The 19109-nt window shown below is 38.1% G+C and overlaps 3 protein-coding genes across 4 annotated transcripts; 2 read left to right on the forward strand and 1 right to left on the reverse strand.

Annotated features, from left to right (window-relative positions):
* Positions 1-339: 339 nt before the first annotated feature.
* fam136a (family with sequence similarity 136 member A) lies at positions 340-2069 on the forward strand. Its single transcript, XM_010789218.1, has 3 exons — positions 340-601; positions 705-845; positions 1219-2069. The coding sequence occupies exons 1-3, from the start codon at positions 515-517 to the stop codon at positions 1402-1404; spliced, it is 414 nt and encodes a 137-aa protein (XP_010787520.1). The 5' UTR covers positions 340-514; the 3' UTR covers positions 1405-2069.
* Positions 2070-2684: 615 nt separating this feature from the next.
* gmcl1 (germ cell-less, spermatogenesis associated) lies at positions 2685-8948 on the reverse strand. 2 transcript variants are annotated; one of them, XM_010789217.1, is made up of 15 exons: positions 8519-8948; positions 7678-7855; positions 7436-7559; positions 7213-7309; positions 7030-7127; positions 6802-6914; positions 6647-6712; positions 5935-6019; positions 5755-5845; positions 5511-5651; positions 5118-5187; positions 4917-4992; positions 4678-4823; positions 4127-4214; positions 2685-4017 (listed from the first exon to the last, which is right to left on the reverse strand). In XM_010789217.1, the coding sequence occupies exons 2-15, from the start codon at positions 7851-7853 to the stop codon at positions 3877-3879; spliced, it is 1512 nt and encodes a 503-aa protein (XP_010787519.1). In that variant the 5' UTR covers positions 7854-7855; positions 8519-8948; the 3' UTR covers positions 2685-3876. The 2 variants fall into 2 exon arrangements, with proteins under 2 accessions (XP_010787519.1, XP_010787518.1); XM_010789216.1 differs by having other exon boundaries at positions 7678-7860; positions 8519-8947.
* A 1609-nt stretch (positions 8949-10557) lies between these two features.
* agxt2 (alanine--glyoxylate aminotransferase 2) lies at positions 10558-18348 on the forward strand. Its single transcript, XM_010789215.1, has 14 exons — positions 10558-10790; positions 11905-11993; positions 12150-12340; positions 12458-12581; positions 12684-12778; positions 13050-13143; positions 13554-13644; positions 14532-14632; positions 14851-14943; positions 15668-15800; positions 15914-16002; positions 16125-16274; positions 17599-17697; positions 17903-18348. The coding sequence occupies exons 1-14, from the start codon at positions 10709-10711 to the stop codon at positions 18002-18004; spliced, it is 1533 nt and encodes a 510-aa protein (XP_010787517.1). The 5' UTR covers positions 10558-10708; the 3' UTR covers positions 18005-18348.
* The last annotated feature ends 761 nt before the right edge of the window (positions 18349-19109 follow it).

Here is a 19109-nt window from a genome sequence, read left to right on the forward strand (position 1 = left end):
AGCCATAACATCGAGATATAAACGAATGTGTGTAGTTTCTATCGCAATGGTCTGCAAATAATAGTTGATATAAGGCTTATTGTTTACACAACATTCTATAATTCAGCTTTAAAAAAATAAAAGATTACGTACACTTTGAACGAAATATATAAACTATAATATGCGTACTTGAATCCAGTTGTAAATATCAATTATTTTATTTTCAAATAAAATACAAATTGTAAAAGCTACTGCAAAGTTAAAGAGTCACTTTTGAGGTATGACTTCTTGACTGACCAGACTACCACACAAAACGGAAGAATTTTTTTCCCTAAAACCGGTTGCGGAAGTAAAGCGGAAATGACGCAATCGTCTACCGATCTTGAACCATGCTTGAATGGAGGTGACCTTAACATCAAATTATAGAGTAACGGAACTTGCCTTGGACACCGGGTGTACATCGACTTAGATCTGCGTGCTTTAAGTGCTTAACTGAATCTTACATTTTAGTAAATATTTAGAGTAACGAACAGAGATGGCAGAAGCACATCAGGCTCGCGTGCATGCTGTGGTGGAAGACATGGTCCAAAGCCTTGAGAGGGACCACATCCGTGTAATGCAGGTAGGCGTGTTAACTGTAACAACTTGAACTGTGCATGCAGTGCTTTGTCTGTCTACTATTAAGCACCTGTATGACGCTTTAAATGTGTGTGTTCTCGCTGCAGGGTCGCATGTTCAGGTGCAGTGCAGACTGCTGTGACCGCTCCACTGACTCCATGTCTGTGGTGCATAACTGCATCGAGAGGTGTCACACTCCTATGGCCAAAGCTCAGGCACAGGTCACTTCAGAGCTGGAGAAGTTTCAGGTAAGGGGACATTTAAGTGTGTGGTATTTTCAATATAAACGGATGGAAGTATAAACCATGTAAGAACATAAAAGCAGCGGTTTTTTTTTTACAAAGAAAGATTCTAAACAAAAGCATAACTCACCCCCCATTTTGTCCAATTTATAAAAAAGAAAGAAAAGCCCCACCTGGAGAAATGTGTCACCTGTCTTTTATAAGTAACTAAACTTTCACCATTTGTTAGAACCATCAATCATAACAAAAATGTTCCAGCCCAGTTTGAGCCAAAATGCTTCATTGCATTTTCACCTCCAAATCTCTAAACATGCCTACTACTGGGGCTTCTCTCTTGCCTGTTTCAAGACTAAACCATTCCTTTTCTTTGCCCCCTTAGGACCGCCTGTCCCGATGCACGATGCACTGCAACGATAAGGCGAAGGATCTTTTCGACTCTGGCGCTAAGGAGCCAGCTGTTCGAGCCCTGATGGACAGATGTGTGGGCAGCTGTGTTGACGACCACGTAAACCTGATCCCCAGCATGACCCGGAGAATCAAAGATAATTTGGACTCTATAGAGTAGTGAGGAACAAGATGGGTGGCTATAGTCCATCCTGAAGTCTCAGCCTGGACGCATTACACACAAACACAGGAGCCCAGGGTCAGTTGACCCAGCAAGTTTGACCAGTTACAACCGAAGGATAAATGTCTGGAACACCATAAAGGGTGGAAAGAGTGACTTAAAATGGAGCAAAGACACAGGTCTTGACAGGTGTAAGAGGCTGCGACTTTACATGTTGGTGAAGTTTTAAAACGGCTCACTCTGAGATTTGTTTTTGTACTGTGTAATTAACAAACGGTAACCTATTAGAAGCCAACAGAAAAGAAAGAATGATGCATGTGGTGTGTAAAAAAAAATATATATCCAACAAGTTAAGCATGACAGTTTAAGATATGGAGTATATTAAAATGATCTACATCAGTTTTGAATGTCCTTTACATTCAACCTTTAAGCCCTATTTAATTCCTAAAATATCTCTCTAGTGTGAGCCCTTTCATCCTTCACTCTTGTTTTTTTTTCATTTTATTGTCGAGTTGTTCTGTAATTTTCTGACCTCATGGTGAAATATGTTTTATGAATTAAAAGTACCGTAGATGTAGCTGTTTTGGACCCGCATTACTTCCATTATAACATGAGCTGAGGTTGAACTATTGAATTGAGGCAATAATAAAAGCCAGTAATGCTTTTCTTATATATTTTAATGATCCATTAACTGTCTCATATATACAAATGGTACAAGAAAGGCAACACTGTAGGTAACTGCAATATAACTTTGTACATGAACAATTCAAGAAGCAATAAACACACTGTAAATATAATGCAAACCCCACAACCCATTTAGTTAGTTAGGGAAAAAATCATGGGATAGCACCAAAGTCAGGGGGGCAGTTTTCATTGGCTGTCAAGAACTGTATACATATTTTCTTTTGAAAAAATAAATCATACAAATGAAGTAAAAAATAAATAAAACACCTTTAACTTTGAACTCAATGACAGTTACTATACACGCAGGTCAAAATGACCACAATTAGTTAATCAGTACAAGTCAGTTCTACAGGTTTTCAAAAACAGCATGAGGTAAAATATATCAAACATTTCCCAACCAATAGTGATCTAATCAAAATTATATAGTAACATATCTTTAAAGTTTTTTGTCATTGATCGGTCATCCAAGTAAAAACTCTAGATAAGGCCAACACACACAAACACATTAAAAAGAATAAAGGATTAAGTCTGAATTTGTATCAATGCAGGTTTACATTTGGTACGTATTTAATATCAGTGGGCTTTGCAACTCTACGTTTATAACTTTAATTCAATGTTTTATAATAATTGGAATATGGCAGTCAATGTTATTTACAAAGTACAAGGATACTTTTTATTGTATATAATCTGAGAGTGATGAGGATGTTTTCTCCAGTTTACAGAAGAGAGGGTCGGCCTTCTTATCTGAAAGCCTTAACAGAAGTGGCTCGGGTTTTGAAATGTATAATGTATTTTTTAAATGTACGCACATAAAGCGTTTTGTTTTGAATTAGAAATGCAGATACATGTCAAATTTAAGACTGAGGGAGATGGACCCCCAGCTGTAAGAAAGAGACAAAAACAAAGGCTTAAATTCCTGCATCTATCAGTTACTTTGGAAACAAATGTGTAGTCATCACATGCCCTTAATTTGACTGGTCATCTTGTAGTGCATGTACCAGCAGGTATGACCTTAAATCTCTAGCAGCTGATAATCTCTAGCAGATGATAACCAACAGCAGCCGTTGCAGAGAGGCTGTGTCAGACTTTAATTAACTTTTTTTTTTACGGGCTTTAAGTGTTGGTTAATATATTGTACAGTATATTTTCCTAAAATGTGGAAACATTCACAAGTCAAATGAAATAACTTGTTTACAACACTGTTGGCATACATGGTCTGTTCTTGATTCAAATCAGTACAAATGACAGGTGAGTTTTCGAGTGCAGTGCCACACCTATGACCACAATCGATTTACATATTGGTCCATACGAGCAACACCTGAAACATCCCACACACGTCAGTTAAGGTCCAGTTTCACCCTCTGGAGATTTCCCCTCATGATGTTCCCAAATTGTAGGATGATAATGCCCCTACATGGATAAATTAAGGGGGTTCCATTAAGATGAGTGATTTGGGGGTAGTCTGTCATCCCAGTGCTATCAGTTCATGGCAGAGGTCCAAAGTTTGAAGCTGCTCTGAATACAAAGATGGCCTGACACCTCCTGGCCACTATCTCCATAACCCTGGAAACCCCATGTATGTGAAGCAAACTCTCAATGTGCCTAAACACTGAAAACACGGATGGGAAAAATGTACCCCATACATCTCACTGTGTAACACAAGCATGCAGATGGTATGTCCAATGACAGCTGATGGAAAATGTGGCAGTGGATTGTACGTACAAGCAGGTGTCAGTGTCTCAGCGTTCCCAAAGGGATAGTTGCAAGTTAATGGCGGCTGAACGTGCATCAGGTCACGATGCGGGTAGAGCTTTCCTGTTCTGAGGAGTCTGGACGTGGGTCAGAATGAGGCGATGTATACAGGAAGTTACAGCACACGTAAAGGGGGAATGTCAACAACCGGCTGTCCAGGTTCATCACCACATACTCCTGAGATATTGAAGGGAAAGGAAGATTATTTAGCACTGAGCATGTAATACAAGCTAATGAATGACACAAAGGATCCATCTACATCTGCAGGTTAATAGTCCTCACTGACCTGGTCTTTCTCAAGCGTGAGGAGCTGGTATCCTGTTGAACGACTGCACACCAACTTTCCACGGCTATCGAAGGAGGCAAGACGCAACCTAAACAAATGAAGATTGTGGTATTTTAAATTTGTGGACTTGACATTTTGGACAACACACTTATAGCCTCTCATGCTGTGAGTAAGATAAGAAGATTGATACCACTCACTTAATGTCTGTAAGCCTTAAAGAATGGTCACCATTAGATGGCTAATGTAGCTTAGCATAAAGACTGCAAACATTAGGGGAGTCTGTTGAGGTCTAAGGATAATATCATTTTCCAAAATGTCAAACTGTTACTGTAAGAGTTTCAATACACTACTATCACTTCCAAATCATCTGTACACATGTTGCCGTGTTACAACAAGTAAGGCATGCTTCTCTTGCAATTTCAGTAACTAGGATCTGAATACAATGATGAGGTAATTAATAATAACATTTGCTCAAAAATGATACCTTAGATTTGTATAAAATCATAATCTCAGTTACAGCTGTACTCATCATTTAGATAAATATTCCCCACCTGAATGCCAGATGCCTTCGAGCCTGCAGACTCACAGCGCCCCCACATGGCTGACTCAGAGTGTTTCTTTTGAAGACTATGAAGCGGTTTGTGTAGGTCACCAGCAGATCAAAACCAAAGTTAAAGCCTGTCCAGCGCCAGCAGTACTGAGGAGAAGAAAATGTATGTTTGATTTAAGAATAAACAAATATATATTGAACAGGGGCAAAAGGTTATGTATCAGAAATGTTCCAACTCACATCTCCATCTTTAGTGAGTTTCCTGCCACACCTCATGCTGCTCAGCTCAAACTCATCTTTGTTTGCTTCCTGGGGACTGATGACAGACAGGAGGTTTTTTTCAACTCGCTCGAATGCATACAGTTCTCATGGCTATATACACATGTTGCAGCAGCTGAAAATGACAGGTTATATTACAAGTGTTCAGTCTCAGGTTCTCACCCATTATCATTGTCAAATTCTGTCCGGAGCATAGCGAACCACTGGTTTTTGTACACTGACGTTAGCCAATCTGGAAAAGAACATTTTAACAGTGCATTAACATATGGAAAAAGACAATTCCTACAGGATTTGCATGTTTGTCAATCATAGTCTTTACACCGCTTAGTATTAAGCGATTGAATTAAATACAAAGATGAAAATAAAACATTTGTCTACACAACTAAGCTTTATTTCCTAATCAGTCAAATAACAAGAAAGCACATGAAAACTGAAATTCAATCAACTCAAACCATTCAATGGCTGTCATACTAGATCATTAAATGAAAGATGTATTTTCCCAGAGTAAAGAAGAACATTCAAGATCAAATTAAGTCAGACGGAGCAATATCTTACCAGGGGGCAAAATATTGTCTCTCTCCAGGATGCGTGCAGATGCGAGATCATTGATGATGTACTGGAGACGGACATATTTGAACACTGAACAAAAAGATTCACCCTCTTCTGTGTTCAGGAAGGGTTCTTGCTCACATAGGTCTGTAAAACAAAGACGAGACATAGCGTCAACAATCTGTGTGTGGATACCAACGAATAAGTTCCACACGAATGTCGCTCTTTTGTAAGATGTGGACTTCTGTACCTGTCCTGCGTTTGCAAAGCCAGGCGTCAGCGTCAGCCAGAAGCTGCTTGATCGGGCCGTCCCAGGACGGATTGAGCTGCAGAAACATCCACTGCAGAGAGAGAAAATATGAACACAGCTCTTAGAAGCAGGTCTGATGCTGTAGTGAGTTTATTTGGAGTTATACTTGTTTTCATGTACCTTTTTCAGAGCAGTGTACACATCCATCTCTACCTGCATAACAAACAGGTCCGAGGACTGGATCAGCTGCTCCATTATCTCTGCCCTGTAAATGCAAACACACATGTTTCGTACACTCATTTTTACATCATGGTTGGAAAAATAATAACGAAGCCATTCGATCGTCCTCAATTAGGCACAGACAATCTTTACTTTAAAGGTGGGGTAGGTAATTTTGGAGAAACCAACTCGAGTGCGCTAGAATTCGAAAATACACAACCGGAGAAAATCTGCCACTTCCTTACAGAGCCCCTTCTCCAACACACACAAATGTGCACATGACCAATGAGGCCACGAGATGAGTTTGTGCACAGATGGAAGGCTGACAGGCAGGTAGGCCATCCAGTTATTTTAGCCGGGCCGGCTAAAATGATTGGTCGTTCTTTTTACAGTACTACGGCTTCCACAGATGACATTTTTTTATGGATTTATTGTCAAAGCACTTAAGATATTCATTGCTATCGGGATGTTAAGAGCATTCCATGGAATATAACAAAAAGTGTATCTCGAGCCGGTTTCTCAAACTTACCTACCCCTACCTTTAACTAAGCAGAACAAAATCAATCCAACACAACATTTGATTTGATACCTTCATTATCAAACCAGTTAAATGACACCTAAAGAAAGGATAGATGATGTGAAAATTAAAGAACTGCGAGCTGAGAAAACACACCCAAGTTCTTTCATCAGGTCAACATTTTGGTGGGTCATCAGGTTGTTTAGAAGCCACTCAAGACACCTGTAGAAAGGTATAGAGTGTGATGTCAGTACACATAAAATATAGTTTAACCAATTAAACACTGTGATTTAAAATATTTAAAATCTGACTTTTTCATGACTAAGTCCAAGCCATAGATGCTGGCACAAGCATAGAAGCCACACACAGTCTTGGCACTGATGTTTTCCTTCATGGTCTCGCCACACTGCTGGATCAAGCCATCCTGTAGACAACAGCAATCCACGAGACTTGATCAGATTTTGTATCATATGACCGCATGTACAAAACCAATCAATCATGATGGTAATTTTGTGTTTCTTTTAATTCAATGTACTGACCAGCTGTAGCATACAAGCAGCGGCGAGAATACTGACAACTCTGCTGGGCTTGATAAGAACATCGTCCCGGTACAACGATCCAAACACGACTTGTAGAGCTGAACACACACAAAACAGTAAAGTTGTATCAGTAAAACAGATAGACAGAAATGACAGCAGCTCTAGGTGACTGAGGTTTTTTACCTTCAGTGTCGATGTTCTGATCAGGGATCTCCAAGTTGATTTCCATCATGTTGGACTCTTTCCAAGAACCACTGAACATGCTGGAGAAATACCCTGACTGCAAATTGCAAAAAAGTAGGGAGAGAAACAAGAAAAAGATAATGTATTAAAAGACAGTGAAAGAAAACATGCATTGAAGGATATATTAGTCATTGTCTTTCTGGTGTTGTATTGATGTTTTTACCTGGCAGAGATACACTTTGTGGAGGTTCCACTCCTGTCCCAGAGCACAGATGCGAATGTCGCTGTTTTCTCCATTCAGAAACAAAGTCTGATAAATGTAACGGGATGTGCTTTTCAATTTCTTCCTGCTCGAGTTTGGAAAATAAACAAACAATCAGAGGAGAGACTAAAACAAATGTAAGACAGATTTTGATGACTTAAAGATATCTAGACAGATATATATTTGTCTTTAACCAGCCTTGCCTGCGAGGTGTATCTAAAATGGAATCGTCCTCCTCTTGTTCACTGTCACAGTCACACTGGGCATTTCGTTTCCTCTTCTTACAATCACACCCATGCTTGTGGCTGGTACTTATTCCCTCAGCAGCCTCCTCTTGTCCCGGAGACGGGACCTGGAACCTACTGCTCAGACTCCCCATCACTACACTAGGAAAGAAGTAGCACAAACATAACACTCATCACAAAAAGGAAGTCAGATGTACTGTTTCTTGACATCAACAGAAATTCATAAATCAATATAATATCAAAATCATTAGATCAGATACCATTAGGGATTTTGGCTTTTTGCAGGAACACGATTGTTTTGGTGGAGTTTTCTTGTTCCTTGTCTTTATGGTTTTAACAAACAAAATCTAAATTATTTCTTAAAATGTAACTTTTTGTAACAATAGTTGGAAATGTTTTTTTGTTATATTTTGTATTAAAAGGTATTAATACAGTGTATTATTCCTACTGATTTTATCTGATTAAATTAAGTGTCTACTTACTTTTCCAAAGGTGCTATACAAATGAAATGTATGAGTATTCATTAAAAAGGCTTTACATAGGTTAGATAAATGTTCAAGATTACAGTACTTGACATTAAAACAAATGTTTGCCCGGTTAGTGTCGGGCTGTCATACCAAGCTGATTGAAAGAAAATCTTCCCAAAAAGGCATAGAAATGTGCATGTGTGTTTGAGTCCAAAACAAATCAACACTGGATTTAAGTTTCAGTAGCTACCCTACACACAGGTCTGCTGCACAGGCTTCTGCAGCATATGCACACCAGATGTAAAATATGTGTACTTAAAACAACGACTTACCTAGTTTACCGGATGGTCAGCAGCGGGCAGGCTGAGAGAGAGGTGTTGGGTAACTAAAGACAGACAACAACCGGCTGATTATCCCGGGTTGGAGCAGGTTAAAAAAGAGCTAACCTCCGAGCTAGCTTAGCTGCAGTATTCACAAACAAGGGCAGGGAAATAACAGCGTTGCTTCTGACAAGCTACTACTCCACACAAGCCTTCAGATCGCAAAACTCTCCTCGGTTTCAGTTACATGTTTCTGGATTAGAGGAACTGTAAACCCAGAGACAGGAGATGATGATGTGTTCCTGCCCTGAAAATATGTGGCTGCTTTTGTTGTTCTTCTTCTCTCGCTGGTTAATGGTAGTATTCTACGTCCCAGGTGTCTGGGCTGCTCAACGTCACCACCTACTGTGAGACGAAGGGATTACATAAACATGAAACGTCTTAAATTGTTTTACACTTAACCCTGTAAGGCCCCAGGTTGTTATTTTACAACATCACTTAATGTTTAAGCAATCCTAAAAAAGTCAGTACATTTTTAAAGACTACATTTACATAGTCAAAAAGTACTTTTGTTCAGCCTCACAATGCTATTGGGTAGTACATGTGTGTGTAGGTCCTGCCCTCTGGCCACACTCACACAACTTCCGAATCTTCAAACAAGCAAAAAACATGTACATATTTAGTTATTGTGGAACACATTCATCAATTTGATTTTGAGCAGCTTATGTCTTTGTTGCAATGTGACATACCTGGGTCAGTGTGGTAGTCAAAATAGCATGTGCACCTTACATTGCCCTTCCATATGTTCACATTATAGAAATAAAACACTAATATAAATGTAATGTCTTTGATAATTCACTAAAACTAAGCTCTAAATGTGTCCTCTGTTAAGATTTTGAATTAAGACAAGAATTGAATAAATTAATACATTATTAGCAGTATGAAATTATATTTTAAACTCTACTTGTATCTTATCAGTTAATTAGTTACAAAAATACATTTAACTCTTCTTTGCTTCTGGCAGAAACAACTATTTCTGAAATGTTTTAGGACACTTGGATGTATCCATTTTAGTATGATAATTAGCCTATTATCATTAGCCAGACAGTATTGTGTGACTCGTTGAACTGGTTTACCTGCATGTATGGGTGTAGGTATTCCTTGAATTGTGATAATAGGCTAAGCTAGGCAGTATTGTGTTGGCTTGTTGCCATCGGGACACCTGGAAGGGTGGTGGTGCATGCATTCCTTTTAGTATGATAATAGGCTAAGTAAAAACAATTAAGGCCCTTGTACTTAATTTGAGCATTTTAATCTACAGATTATTTTTGAACATTAATCTTTCACTAAATTAAAGATAATCAATTTGAGATGATGAATAAAGCATTGACTGCCATTTTTGCATGAACACTTACTTTGATTATCAAAATAGTCTGCGTTTGTGTATACCGTTTACTGTTTAAACGCAATTTTGTCTTTATATATTTATTTGAACAAGGACATATAAAACATAAATCTCAGAAAAGAGAAGAGATGATTGAACATCAACACTGCTCTACATAAATACTATTTTAGTTAGATACAAATCATATCTAAGTAGAAGTGTACAAATATTAGCCTCATAATATACTCAACTTGCAAAAAGTAAAAGGACTCATTATGCAGATTGGCCAATTTTTTAAATAATTGTCTACACTTATATACAGGTAGGTATGATATACTGTTAATTACTTCAATGTTTCACCTGATAAAGGTGGGAAACATTTTAAGTAGCTATGTTGTATATACGGCTGGGTAGCTTATTGTATTATAATTTAACAAAATATATTGGTTGGTTTATATTTTGTACCCTATTCATATTCTCAATCTGCAAAGTATAAACTATCACATAATTTCAGTACAATATTTTTGCAACTTGTAAAAGAGTAGAGGTACAAAATAGCACAACATGAAAATATTTAAGTAAAGTAAAAATAATAAACTGATATAATTTAACACAGTTTACAAATGCGACCTGTATTCGTGCGCACGCATCCAGTGACGTGTAAGAGGGGCCATGCTACAGTTATCTGGACAGGTCTACTGACAGCCCACCGGAAACTTTTTCGGTGCAGAAAATCTTGAGGTCCGCGTGCAGCTGAGTGTCAGACGGTGACGGAGTATCATAGCTGCAGGCCTGCAGCCCTCTGTACCTGCTCAAAAATGCTTAAAGCTGCTTCCTCTCTCAGTGGCCGCTGTGCACTTCTAACAGGACAAGCTTCGGTCAAATTCCACTTGGCAAGTGGTGAGTTTCCATGGAGACGAATAAAATCCAGAGCTAGTTGGTTATTATGGTCTGTCTGAACTTGTTTATCATTGGAAATTAATGTATAAACGCGAAGTTGTTTATACTTTTTTTCTTCTTACTTTTAGTCTTGTCCGACTGGTTAAAGGCGGTTTTATTTGACAATTAGCCCAGTTTTAGCCCAAATATGTGAATAAAGCCGCAGTTGTCTTGCTTAACCAGTGTCAATGTGGTGTAACGGAAAGTAACATTATAACTCATTTGCTTTTTTATTAAGTACTGAGTAATGAATCCAAGTTTGTAGAAACATGAGGTAGGCCTACTGTATTTGTGGCAGGTGTTCTAATTGTTTTGTCCACCCCATATAAATCAACGACGATATGCAACATAATAGAAACACCTGTTAGTTCAATAAAAACGTATAGGTGAATCAAAACTTCTCTTAAACTATTAAAACCTAACAAATGAACATCCAAGAGGATAGAATGAAGTGCAGGTCTGTTTTAGAGGGCATTGGTGTTAGACAGTTTTTAGGTGAATAAAACGGACTTCTCAGGTCCATTAAACAAGGTTATATTTGATAGGATGACATATAATGTGAGTAACTTGGCTACATTATATTAAATTGCAGCAGGAAAAGGTAATGCCATTCATTACATTGAGTCATTTTATGTCTTGTCAATTGTTGGCTGTGTGGGTGGGGGAATAGTTACGCACATGCTTTTTAGACTTTACATAATCGCTGAACCAGTCCAGTGCACCTTCTATCTCACATTTTACAACTAAGAGTTTCAGGAGGGATTTTATTATGTGTTGCACAATGTGAGGTCTAAAGGGAACTGAATGTGGTTAGAGTGTCAGACAGGTTATACAGTATACTGAATACATAGTTAAAGACTAGAACAGCCTTAAAATTATTTGCACATCTGTCTCCTATAGACAATGATTGGAAATAAATATAAGAGTTGAAAGAAGTCTGGGTTAAATATCACTGACAGGATGTTTCACAAATTACTCTCATATGTCGCAGATCAGGTTATGTTCATGTAGTTTCCCAAACGAAAAATGTTGCTTTTACATTACTGTATACGTTTTAAGCAATTTTATTTTACAGGTGCATTATGTCAGAAATCAGCCTTCAAACACCCTCCCACAGACATCCCAGATATGCCCTCATGCAATTTCAAACCAGAGGAATACACGGTAAGAGCAATATCCTCCTGACATATACATTATCTCTAAAGTTGGCCCTATTATTTGTGATCACCTAAGTAATAATATATAGAATTTAGATACACGTGAACATGCTGGTAATGCCATTGCGTGTATTTTTTTTACTGTGCATTTGTCCCTGTCCAGGGTATGTCCAAAGAGCGGATAATGGAGATCCGCAGGCAGAACTGCAACCCTATGATCATGAAGGTTACCTACTATAAGAAACCAGTATTGATCCACCAGGGATACATGCAGTGGCTGTGGGATGTGGACGGGAGGCGATATCTGGATCTATTTGCTGGTGTGGCGACTGTCAGTGTGGGCCACTGCCACCCGTAAGGTCCCTTTTCTTTCCTGTGTCACACAGTGAGAGCAGGATTTATTATACCTACAGTTCCTAATAAAAATAATTTTTCATTCTTATATCGGACTCCTGACATCTGCGGGTACAGGAAAGTGACGGCAGCAGCAGAGCAGCAGTTGAAGAGATTGTGGCATACTACAAACATCTACGCCTATCCTACTCTCCATGAGTACAGTGAGAAACTTGCCTCCTACTTACCGGATCCTCTCAAGGTACCATGGTGGATTTAAAAAAAATAAATTCAACTTAGAGCAGGATTCTGGATAAACATTTCTGTGATGAAAAGGTTTGCTGATCTTTGTCTCACTGTCCAGGTTGTATATCTGACAAACAGCGGCTCAGAAGCCAATGACCTGGCCATGTTGATGGCTCGACTTCACACCGGCAACTTTGACATCATCACTTTAAGGTACAAGTTTTTAAATATTTAGATTCTATTAGTTATCTTTTTTTTTTTTAAAGTCATTATTTAGGACTAGGTAACATTTCCTTTTATAAGGCTATAAGACTAAAATACCTAGGCTGTGTTAAACATTTTTTGTACCATCCTTGTAATATATTTGTAATTATTTTACAATACTTTGTAATTTTACTCATAAACTCAAGATTCTTAATTGTGAAAAGAAAAGTTATCTGTTATCCAAATGTCTTTAATGTTTTCTATCCATTTTTCTTTACAGGGGCTCATACCACGGTGGCAGCCCACAAACCATGGGCCTTACTTCCAACGCAGCATATAAATACCCCATTGCCAACGGTTTAGGCTGCACAACTGTACGTATGCATTATTATATTACAGTCAGCACCACATGAGAAACACCTACAACTAATGATACACAAAATCATTTATGTCATAAAATAGTGATATACATTGACATATGTTTGTGATAGTCAAATATCTTCAAGAAGACCGGGTTATGAATGTAATTAGTGGCCACTAAAACATTTCAATGTTTTGACTGCCTCTCTTCTCTTTTGTTCTTTGCCTTAATTGAAATAATGAACATACACAACATTTGGCCTTAAACAGCTTTGTGACCTCCACTCAGTTTTCAAATAGTTTTTCCACCGATAAACTAATCATGTCAACATGTTTATGACAGTACAGCCAAGTTTGATGATGATTTATTTGTGCTGCGTTAATGAGTGAGTGTTGCTGACTCAGTTTCTGCCCAAACAAACAGACCATGTGTCCTGATGTGTTCAGAGGTCGGGGAGGAAGCCACTGCAGGGACTCTCCTGTGCAGACCACCAGACAATGTGGCTGTGCCCAAGGTATAAAAAACACACCCACCCTCAACACACTTACACTGCTCATTTCCTTGAAACTGTTGACGGTGAGATTAAGCATTACGACTGCTTTTGCAATATTCCTCGTGAACATTAACCTTACCTTTTTGAATGTGCTGTATTCATGCACAGCGATAAACAACAGTTGATGCCAGAGTTTGCGTGCCATTTAATTTGTTTTTGTTTTAAAATTGTGAGTGGAATTACATGCAGCACAAAATGGCCACATAAAACGACATATTTTATTTATTACATAGAATACTGGACTTTGGAAAGTGTTTGGTCTTTATCCTTTGTGTTCATAAGGTTCAAAGGTTCCTTCTATCGTTCATCTACCTCTTTTAACCTTAAAGCATTTTCAGGAATTTTATCTATATAGTATTCCTGTGGCTCAACCACAGAGCCTTCCTGGAAACGACCAATACGTTGGCATATCAACATGGCTGTTTACACAAAACAAACATCCGCTTTACTGCTGTACGTTATCAATTTAGTTTATTAACCGCCCTGCTGCTGTGTGTAAAATATATTTGTTAGCTGTTATAGTGGTAGATAATTTGGTTAAAATTAATGTCAGAGCAATTATAAATGACATACCTTTATCCATAAAAGATAAATCTAATCTAAATCCAATGGAGAGAGTCACATTTTCAAAAAGAAAATTGGGATTTGACACTGCATCTGATTTTGGTAAGCTTTAACTTATCATTCAGCAACTTAGAACAGTTGTTGAATAATTGCTCTGCCCATTCCCTAGGTGTTAATATTTATTATATATTATTTTTCAGTCTGTATTTGTTTGAGATAAAGTCAACATGATTTTTTTCAAGTATATTTTGTGTGATCCAATAAACATTTCCTTGTTCCTACAGGTCATTGCATGGCAAATGATCAATACATCGGGCAGCTCAAAGAGACATTTGCCACTAGTGTCCCAAGTCGAATCGCTGCTTTCTTTGGAGAGCCTATTCAGGTACTCTATTCTGTGTTATAACAGGACATGTCATCTTTAAGTCAACGTATTGACAATTTTGTTTTGCATGTCTAATGTATTGTATCTACAGGATAATCCCCTGATATCAGAACAAAATAAAACAATGTTTGTTAGCATGTCATTCATGTTTTTCTATTTTTCTGTGAGGAGTACTTAAGAATGGGACTGTGAGATGTGAATGTGTTTGATTTATATAGGGAGTTGGAGGAGCTGTGCAGTATCCTAAAAATTACCTGAAGGACGCTTACAAACTTGTCAGAGAGAAAGGAGGGGTGTGCATTGCTGATGAGGTGAGACACACATTTCATGTCAAAGAGATTCTAAATCTACAGAAAGTTGTAGAGCTTTTTCTCTAGAAACTGCTGCCTGCTGATGGAAATGTGGTTGATGAGAGTGAAGAAACTGAACAAAACAGTAACATTGCAGACGTATAAGTTAACAAAATTAGTTAAATAAACTAAAGCGCTTTGTACAGCTGAGGGGCACAGCAGAGTCAAGTGACAATTCTCCGTGGGTTCCTTTCACATTACTGATATTCATTAGACCCATTGTTAACATAGACATTGATGATTGCCGCTTTAAGAAAAGTGAAAAACAAACTGCTCATGGGTCAACAAGCCAATAATTGAGCTTTTTTACTTATCTTTACAGAATAATTTATCTTGCATGTTAATTTATGAGTTCGCTGTCCAACAAAAATATTTTTCTTGCATGTTCAGTGATTCTGTTAAAATCCGCTATTCCCGCAGTGTTGCAGATAAAGATAAGTCTACAGTTTTAATATCAGTATTATAATATTGGGAGAATTTAATTCCAGTAGTGTCCCAGTAGATTATTTACTGATCGTGTTATCAAAATATTTTAAATGTTATGAAAAAAAAGAAATTGAGCTGATCATTTCCAAATTTCACAAGATGTTTTTGTCTAACAAAATATTGTGCTTCAATAATTCAAAAAATATATAATGACACACATTTAAAACCCTAAGATGCATAAACCTTCTTGCACCAACAGGTCCAGACAGGATTTGGGCGAACAGGAAGCCACTTCTGGGGTTTCCAAGGTCATGATGTCATTCCTGATATGGTTACAATGGCAAAGGGGATCGGTAATGGATTCCCGATGGGAGCTGTTGTCACAACACCAGGTGAGATATGAGAGAGAGTGCATAGAGTGTGTTGGAGGATAGGAAATAATGGTCTCACAAGACCAAAAATAAGTAGATGTAGGTGTGAGCTTTTTTATTAATGTATTTCACAGAAATTGCAGCCACATTTGCCAAGGGGGTTCACTTCAACACTTTTGGAGGAAACCCTGTGGCCTGTGCTGTTGGGTCATCAGTGCTTGATGTAAGCACTTTGTTTATCAGTCCTTTTTCAGAGTATATCTGTATTATTTTACTGCAGCTGCGTGTGCAGCTGCTTTTTTACTTAACAGGTTATCAAAGGTTATCATTGTTTTTTCTTAACAGGTTATCAAAGAAGACGGCACACAGCAGATCAGTCTTGATGTTGGAACCTATCTGATGACAGAACTGGCAAAACTCAGAGACAAGCATGAGATAATTGGTGATGTCCGTGGAAAAGGCCTGCAGATTGGTGTGGAAATGGTCAAAGACAAGGTATTTATTCTGTAACAGAAGTCAAACTAACCTCACATGCTTATACAACGTGTGTGTGTGTGTGTGTGTGTGTGTGTGTGTGTGTGTGTGTGTGTGTGTGTGTGTGTGTGTGTGTGTGTGTGTGTGTGTGTGTGTGTGTGTGTGTGTGTGTGAGGTTCCGTTCCTCCCGGGGGCATGGTTCACCAGTGCCCCAGTTAACCATTAGCTGGAGTAGCAGTGACCATCTGCAAAGAGACAATGTTAGCTGTAGTAAATGTACTGCTCGCACGTTTATGAATAATTTTATCTGTTGATAATAGCAGATATTGTATTGAAGAGTCATTTGAAAATTAAGAAATAGGCAAGGATCAAAGTTGAATGAATATTCAAATTTTACTAGAATCTCATACCACTAAATGTTTACAATTCTTAATTGTTTACAATAAAAGTGCCAAACAAAAAATAATCTGTATAAATATTTGGTATAGCCTAACACAGTGGCAGGTGAGAGTAAACCTTAAATACGGACTTAACTGCCATGCAGAACTAGCAAATGACTGCAGGTATTTCCCAGTTCTGTTCTACTCTTCTCTCCACCGCACAGCTATTCACTAGATCATTTTTTTTAAAATAATAAATACTTGGCCATATATTGATTTATGTAATTTTACAATTGATCTAAATTTCATTCTGACATGCATTAAAAAAAAGTCTTAAAGGTGACCTATCATGCAAAATGCACTTTTGCACGTCTTTTATACATGAATATGTGTCCTCGGTGTTCCAGGGAACTCACCAAGTGTCAGAAAACACAACCCTCTCTATTTTCCTCCATACCCAAATCTCTTAAAAAGGGGCCGCAACGGATCTGATACAGACTGATCCAGATTTGAACACTTCCATTACGTCACAGAAGTGGCGCTACGGCTATTGGGCCAACTCCACCAATCAGGAGGAGACAGCCACGGACATTGCCATTCGAAAGCGCTGGAGACGATGTAGTACATATGCCAGGCCTGTAGATGGTGCTGTTCTCACAGAATCAGCCCATGCAAAGACAGTGTTAAATTGAGCGAAATGAGGAATGGCTAAAATGCATGATCTGTTTGGTATTTTGAAAAATAAAAAGTATAAATATGCCTTATATAGGTATGGTCCTACACTATATTATTCAAATATAGCATGATAGGTCCACTTTAAATCAAACTTGCCTCAAGCTGTATTAATCATTGGAGATAAGCAGTTGCGCAATGTCCATATAGTTACTTACCTAAATTAAATTCCTATACTTATTGTTACACATCCATCTTCATTTATTTCGGCATTTCTTCTCTGTCGCCCACAGGCCAGCAGAGACACTCTGCCTCCTGAGGCAATGAGTGAAATCTTTGAGGACATCAAGGAAATGGGAATCCTGATAGGGAAAGGAGGAGTCTACGGACAGGTAACAGCACTCACCTTAAAGTAGTTAATTCTTTCTGTGCCTACATGTGTCATAAACGCAGCTGGCATAGGATATGTTCCAGAAATGCCTGCAGTGCCTGCTCTGCCTTAGATAAGGGACACAGAATTAAACACCTGACCTGGTGACACAATTTCCCGTTTTATAATCTCCTGTTTTTTGTTTCCGGTTTTTCTCACCACCTAAGATCTTCCGGATCCAACCCCCGATGTGCATCACAATGGAAGATGCCGATTTCTTTCTGGCAATATTTGACAAGGCCATTCACAACTACATGGAAAGAAGATGAAAGTGAGATAAAGGTCGGCTGGATTGCTCAACGGCAAGGACCAAACCTGGAGACCCTCTCAGGAATGGACTGAATTTAATATATTTTAAAATGTTTAAAATATGTCAGTATTAATCATTTTAACCATTTAAGTAAAACTACCTCTGTTATTGTTCTTTAATAGCAATTGTTAAATTTTACTTTTTTAACTGTTGTAATTTGAAGACTTTAATCACTTAAAAATACCTCACTAGTTAGATGAGAAACTAATCATGTACAGTGACTTTATCTGGCAAATCATGCTTTGGTGTAAAGTTGTATGATTCTAAATGAATGTTATACTAATAAAGGAAGAACCATTTGCATTATAACACATTGGTCACACCGCCCCCTGCAGGAATTCATTTGATAGGATTTCACTATCTTCCACAATGTGTGGTATGGAAACTGAAAAAGGGCTGCGGTTTAAGTTTTTTAATCCTGTAATCTACTGAAATATTCTATTTGTTTGGGTTCTGGGTAAAAAAACAAGCAGGTCTCTTTGCAGTGCCCAAATGGAAACTACAGAGTTGAGTAAGTCCAACAAAAAAAAATGCTCTGTGAGAAATGTAAATGTGGTGGGTCAGGATGCAATCTTTTACTCAAAGAGCATACAACTAAACTACGTAATCTAGACCTAGACACCAACGTTGAAAACCAAAGCTTGAGTCAGGGCATCCAATAACTAATTTCCTGGAAAAAAGAAGGGGTCTTTTTTGTCTTTTAATGAAAGTGAAAAATAGGTCCTGTATGTCCCCCTTACCCCCTCCATAATGTAATGGGTTCTTTCTTGGACCAGGCTACACCTTTTCGCCACATTTCAGGTGAACAGGGCAAGATTTGTTTCTGTAATCCTGCTGACAAACAGATAAACTGAACCAAAAGCATCTCCCGGGCAAAAGAAGGTAAGATAAAATAAAACAGATTAATATCATTTACCATGGCTCTTTTCAATTAAGTTTCCAAGCAAACCATGTCAGTGAGTGTTGTGTAAATTCTTGAAATTAACTATTCAAAAACTTCTGAGTCTTTTAAAAAGAGGCACACTGGAAAGCAATGTCTCCACAGCCGAGTGCAACCACTCAAA

This window comes from Notothenia coriiceps, unplaced genomic scaffold (assembly GCF_000735185.1).
Source record: "Notothenia coriiceps isolate Sejong01 unplaced genomic scaffold, NC01 NC01_scaffold00032679, whole genome shotgun sequence".
NCBI classification, from domain to species: Eukaryota; Metazoa; Chordata; class Actinopteri; order Perciformes; family Nototheniidae; genus Notothenia; species Notothenia coriiceps.

Coding starts and splice junctions, on each gene's coding strand:
- fam136a (XM_010789218.1), top strand. CDS start 515: ATGGCAGAAGCACATCAGGCTCGCGTGCATGCTGTGGTGGAAGACATG. Junction 602..704: donor ACCACATCCGTGTAATGCAG/GTAGGCGTGTTA, acceptor TTCTCGCTGCAG/GGTCGCATGTTCAGGTGCAG. Junction 846..1,218: donor CAGAGCTGGAGAAGTTTCAG/GTAAGGGGACAT, acceptor TTGCCCCCTTAG/GACCGCCTGTCCCGATGCAC.
- gmcl1 (XM_010789217.1), bottom strand. CDS start 7,853: ATGGGGAGTCTGAGCAGTAGGTTCCAGGTCCCGTCTCCGGGACAAGAG. Junction 7,128..7,212: donor TCAGAACATCGACACTGAAG/GTAAAAAACCTC, acceptor GTGTGTGTTCAG/CTCTACAAGTCGTGTTTGGA. Junction 6,915..7,029: donor CTGCTTGTATGCTACAGCTG/GTCAGTACATTG, acceptor TGTTGTCTACAG/GATGGCTTGATCCAGCAGTG.
- agxt2 (XM_010789215.1), top strand. CDS start 10,709: ATGCTTAAAGCTGCTTCCTCTCTCAGTGGCCGCTGTGCACTTCTAACA. Junction 12,779..13,049: donor TTTGACATCATCACTTTAAG/GTACAAGTTTTT, acceptor TTTTCTTTACAG/GGGCTCATACCACGGTGGCA. Junction 14,944..15,667: donor GGGTGTGCATTGCTGATGAG/GTGAGACACACA, acceptor TTGCACCAACAG/GTCCAGACAGGATTTGGGCG.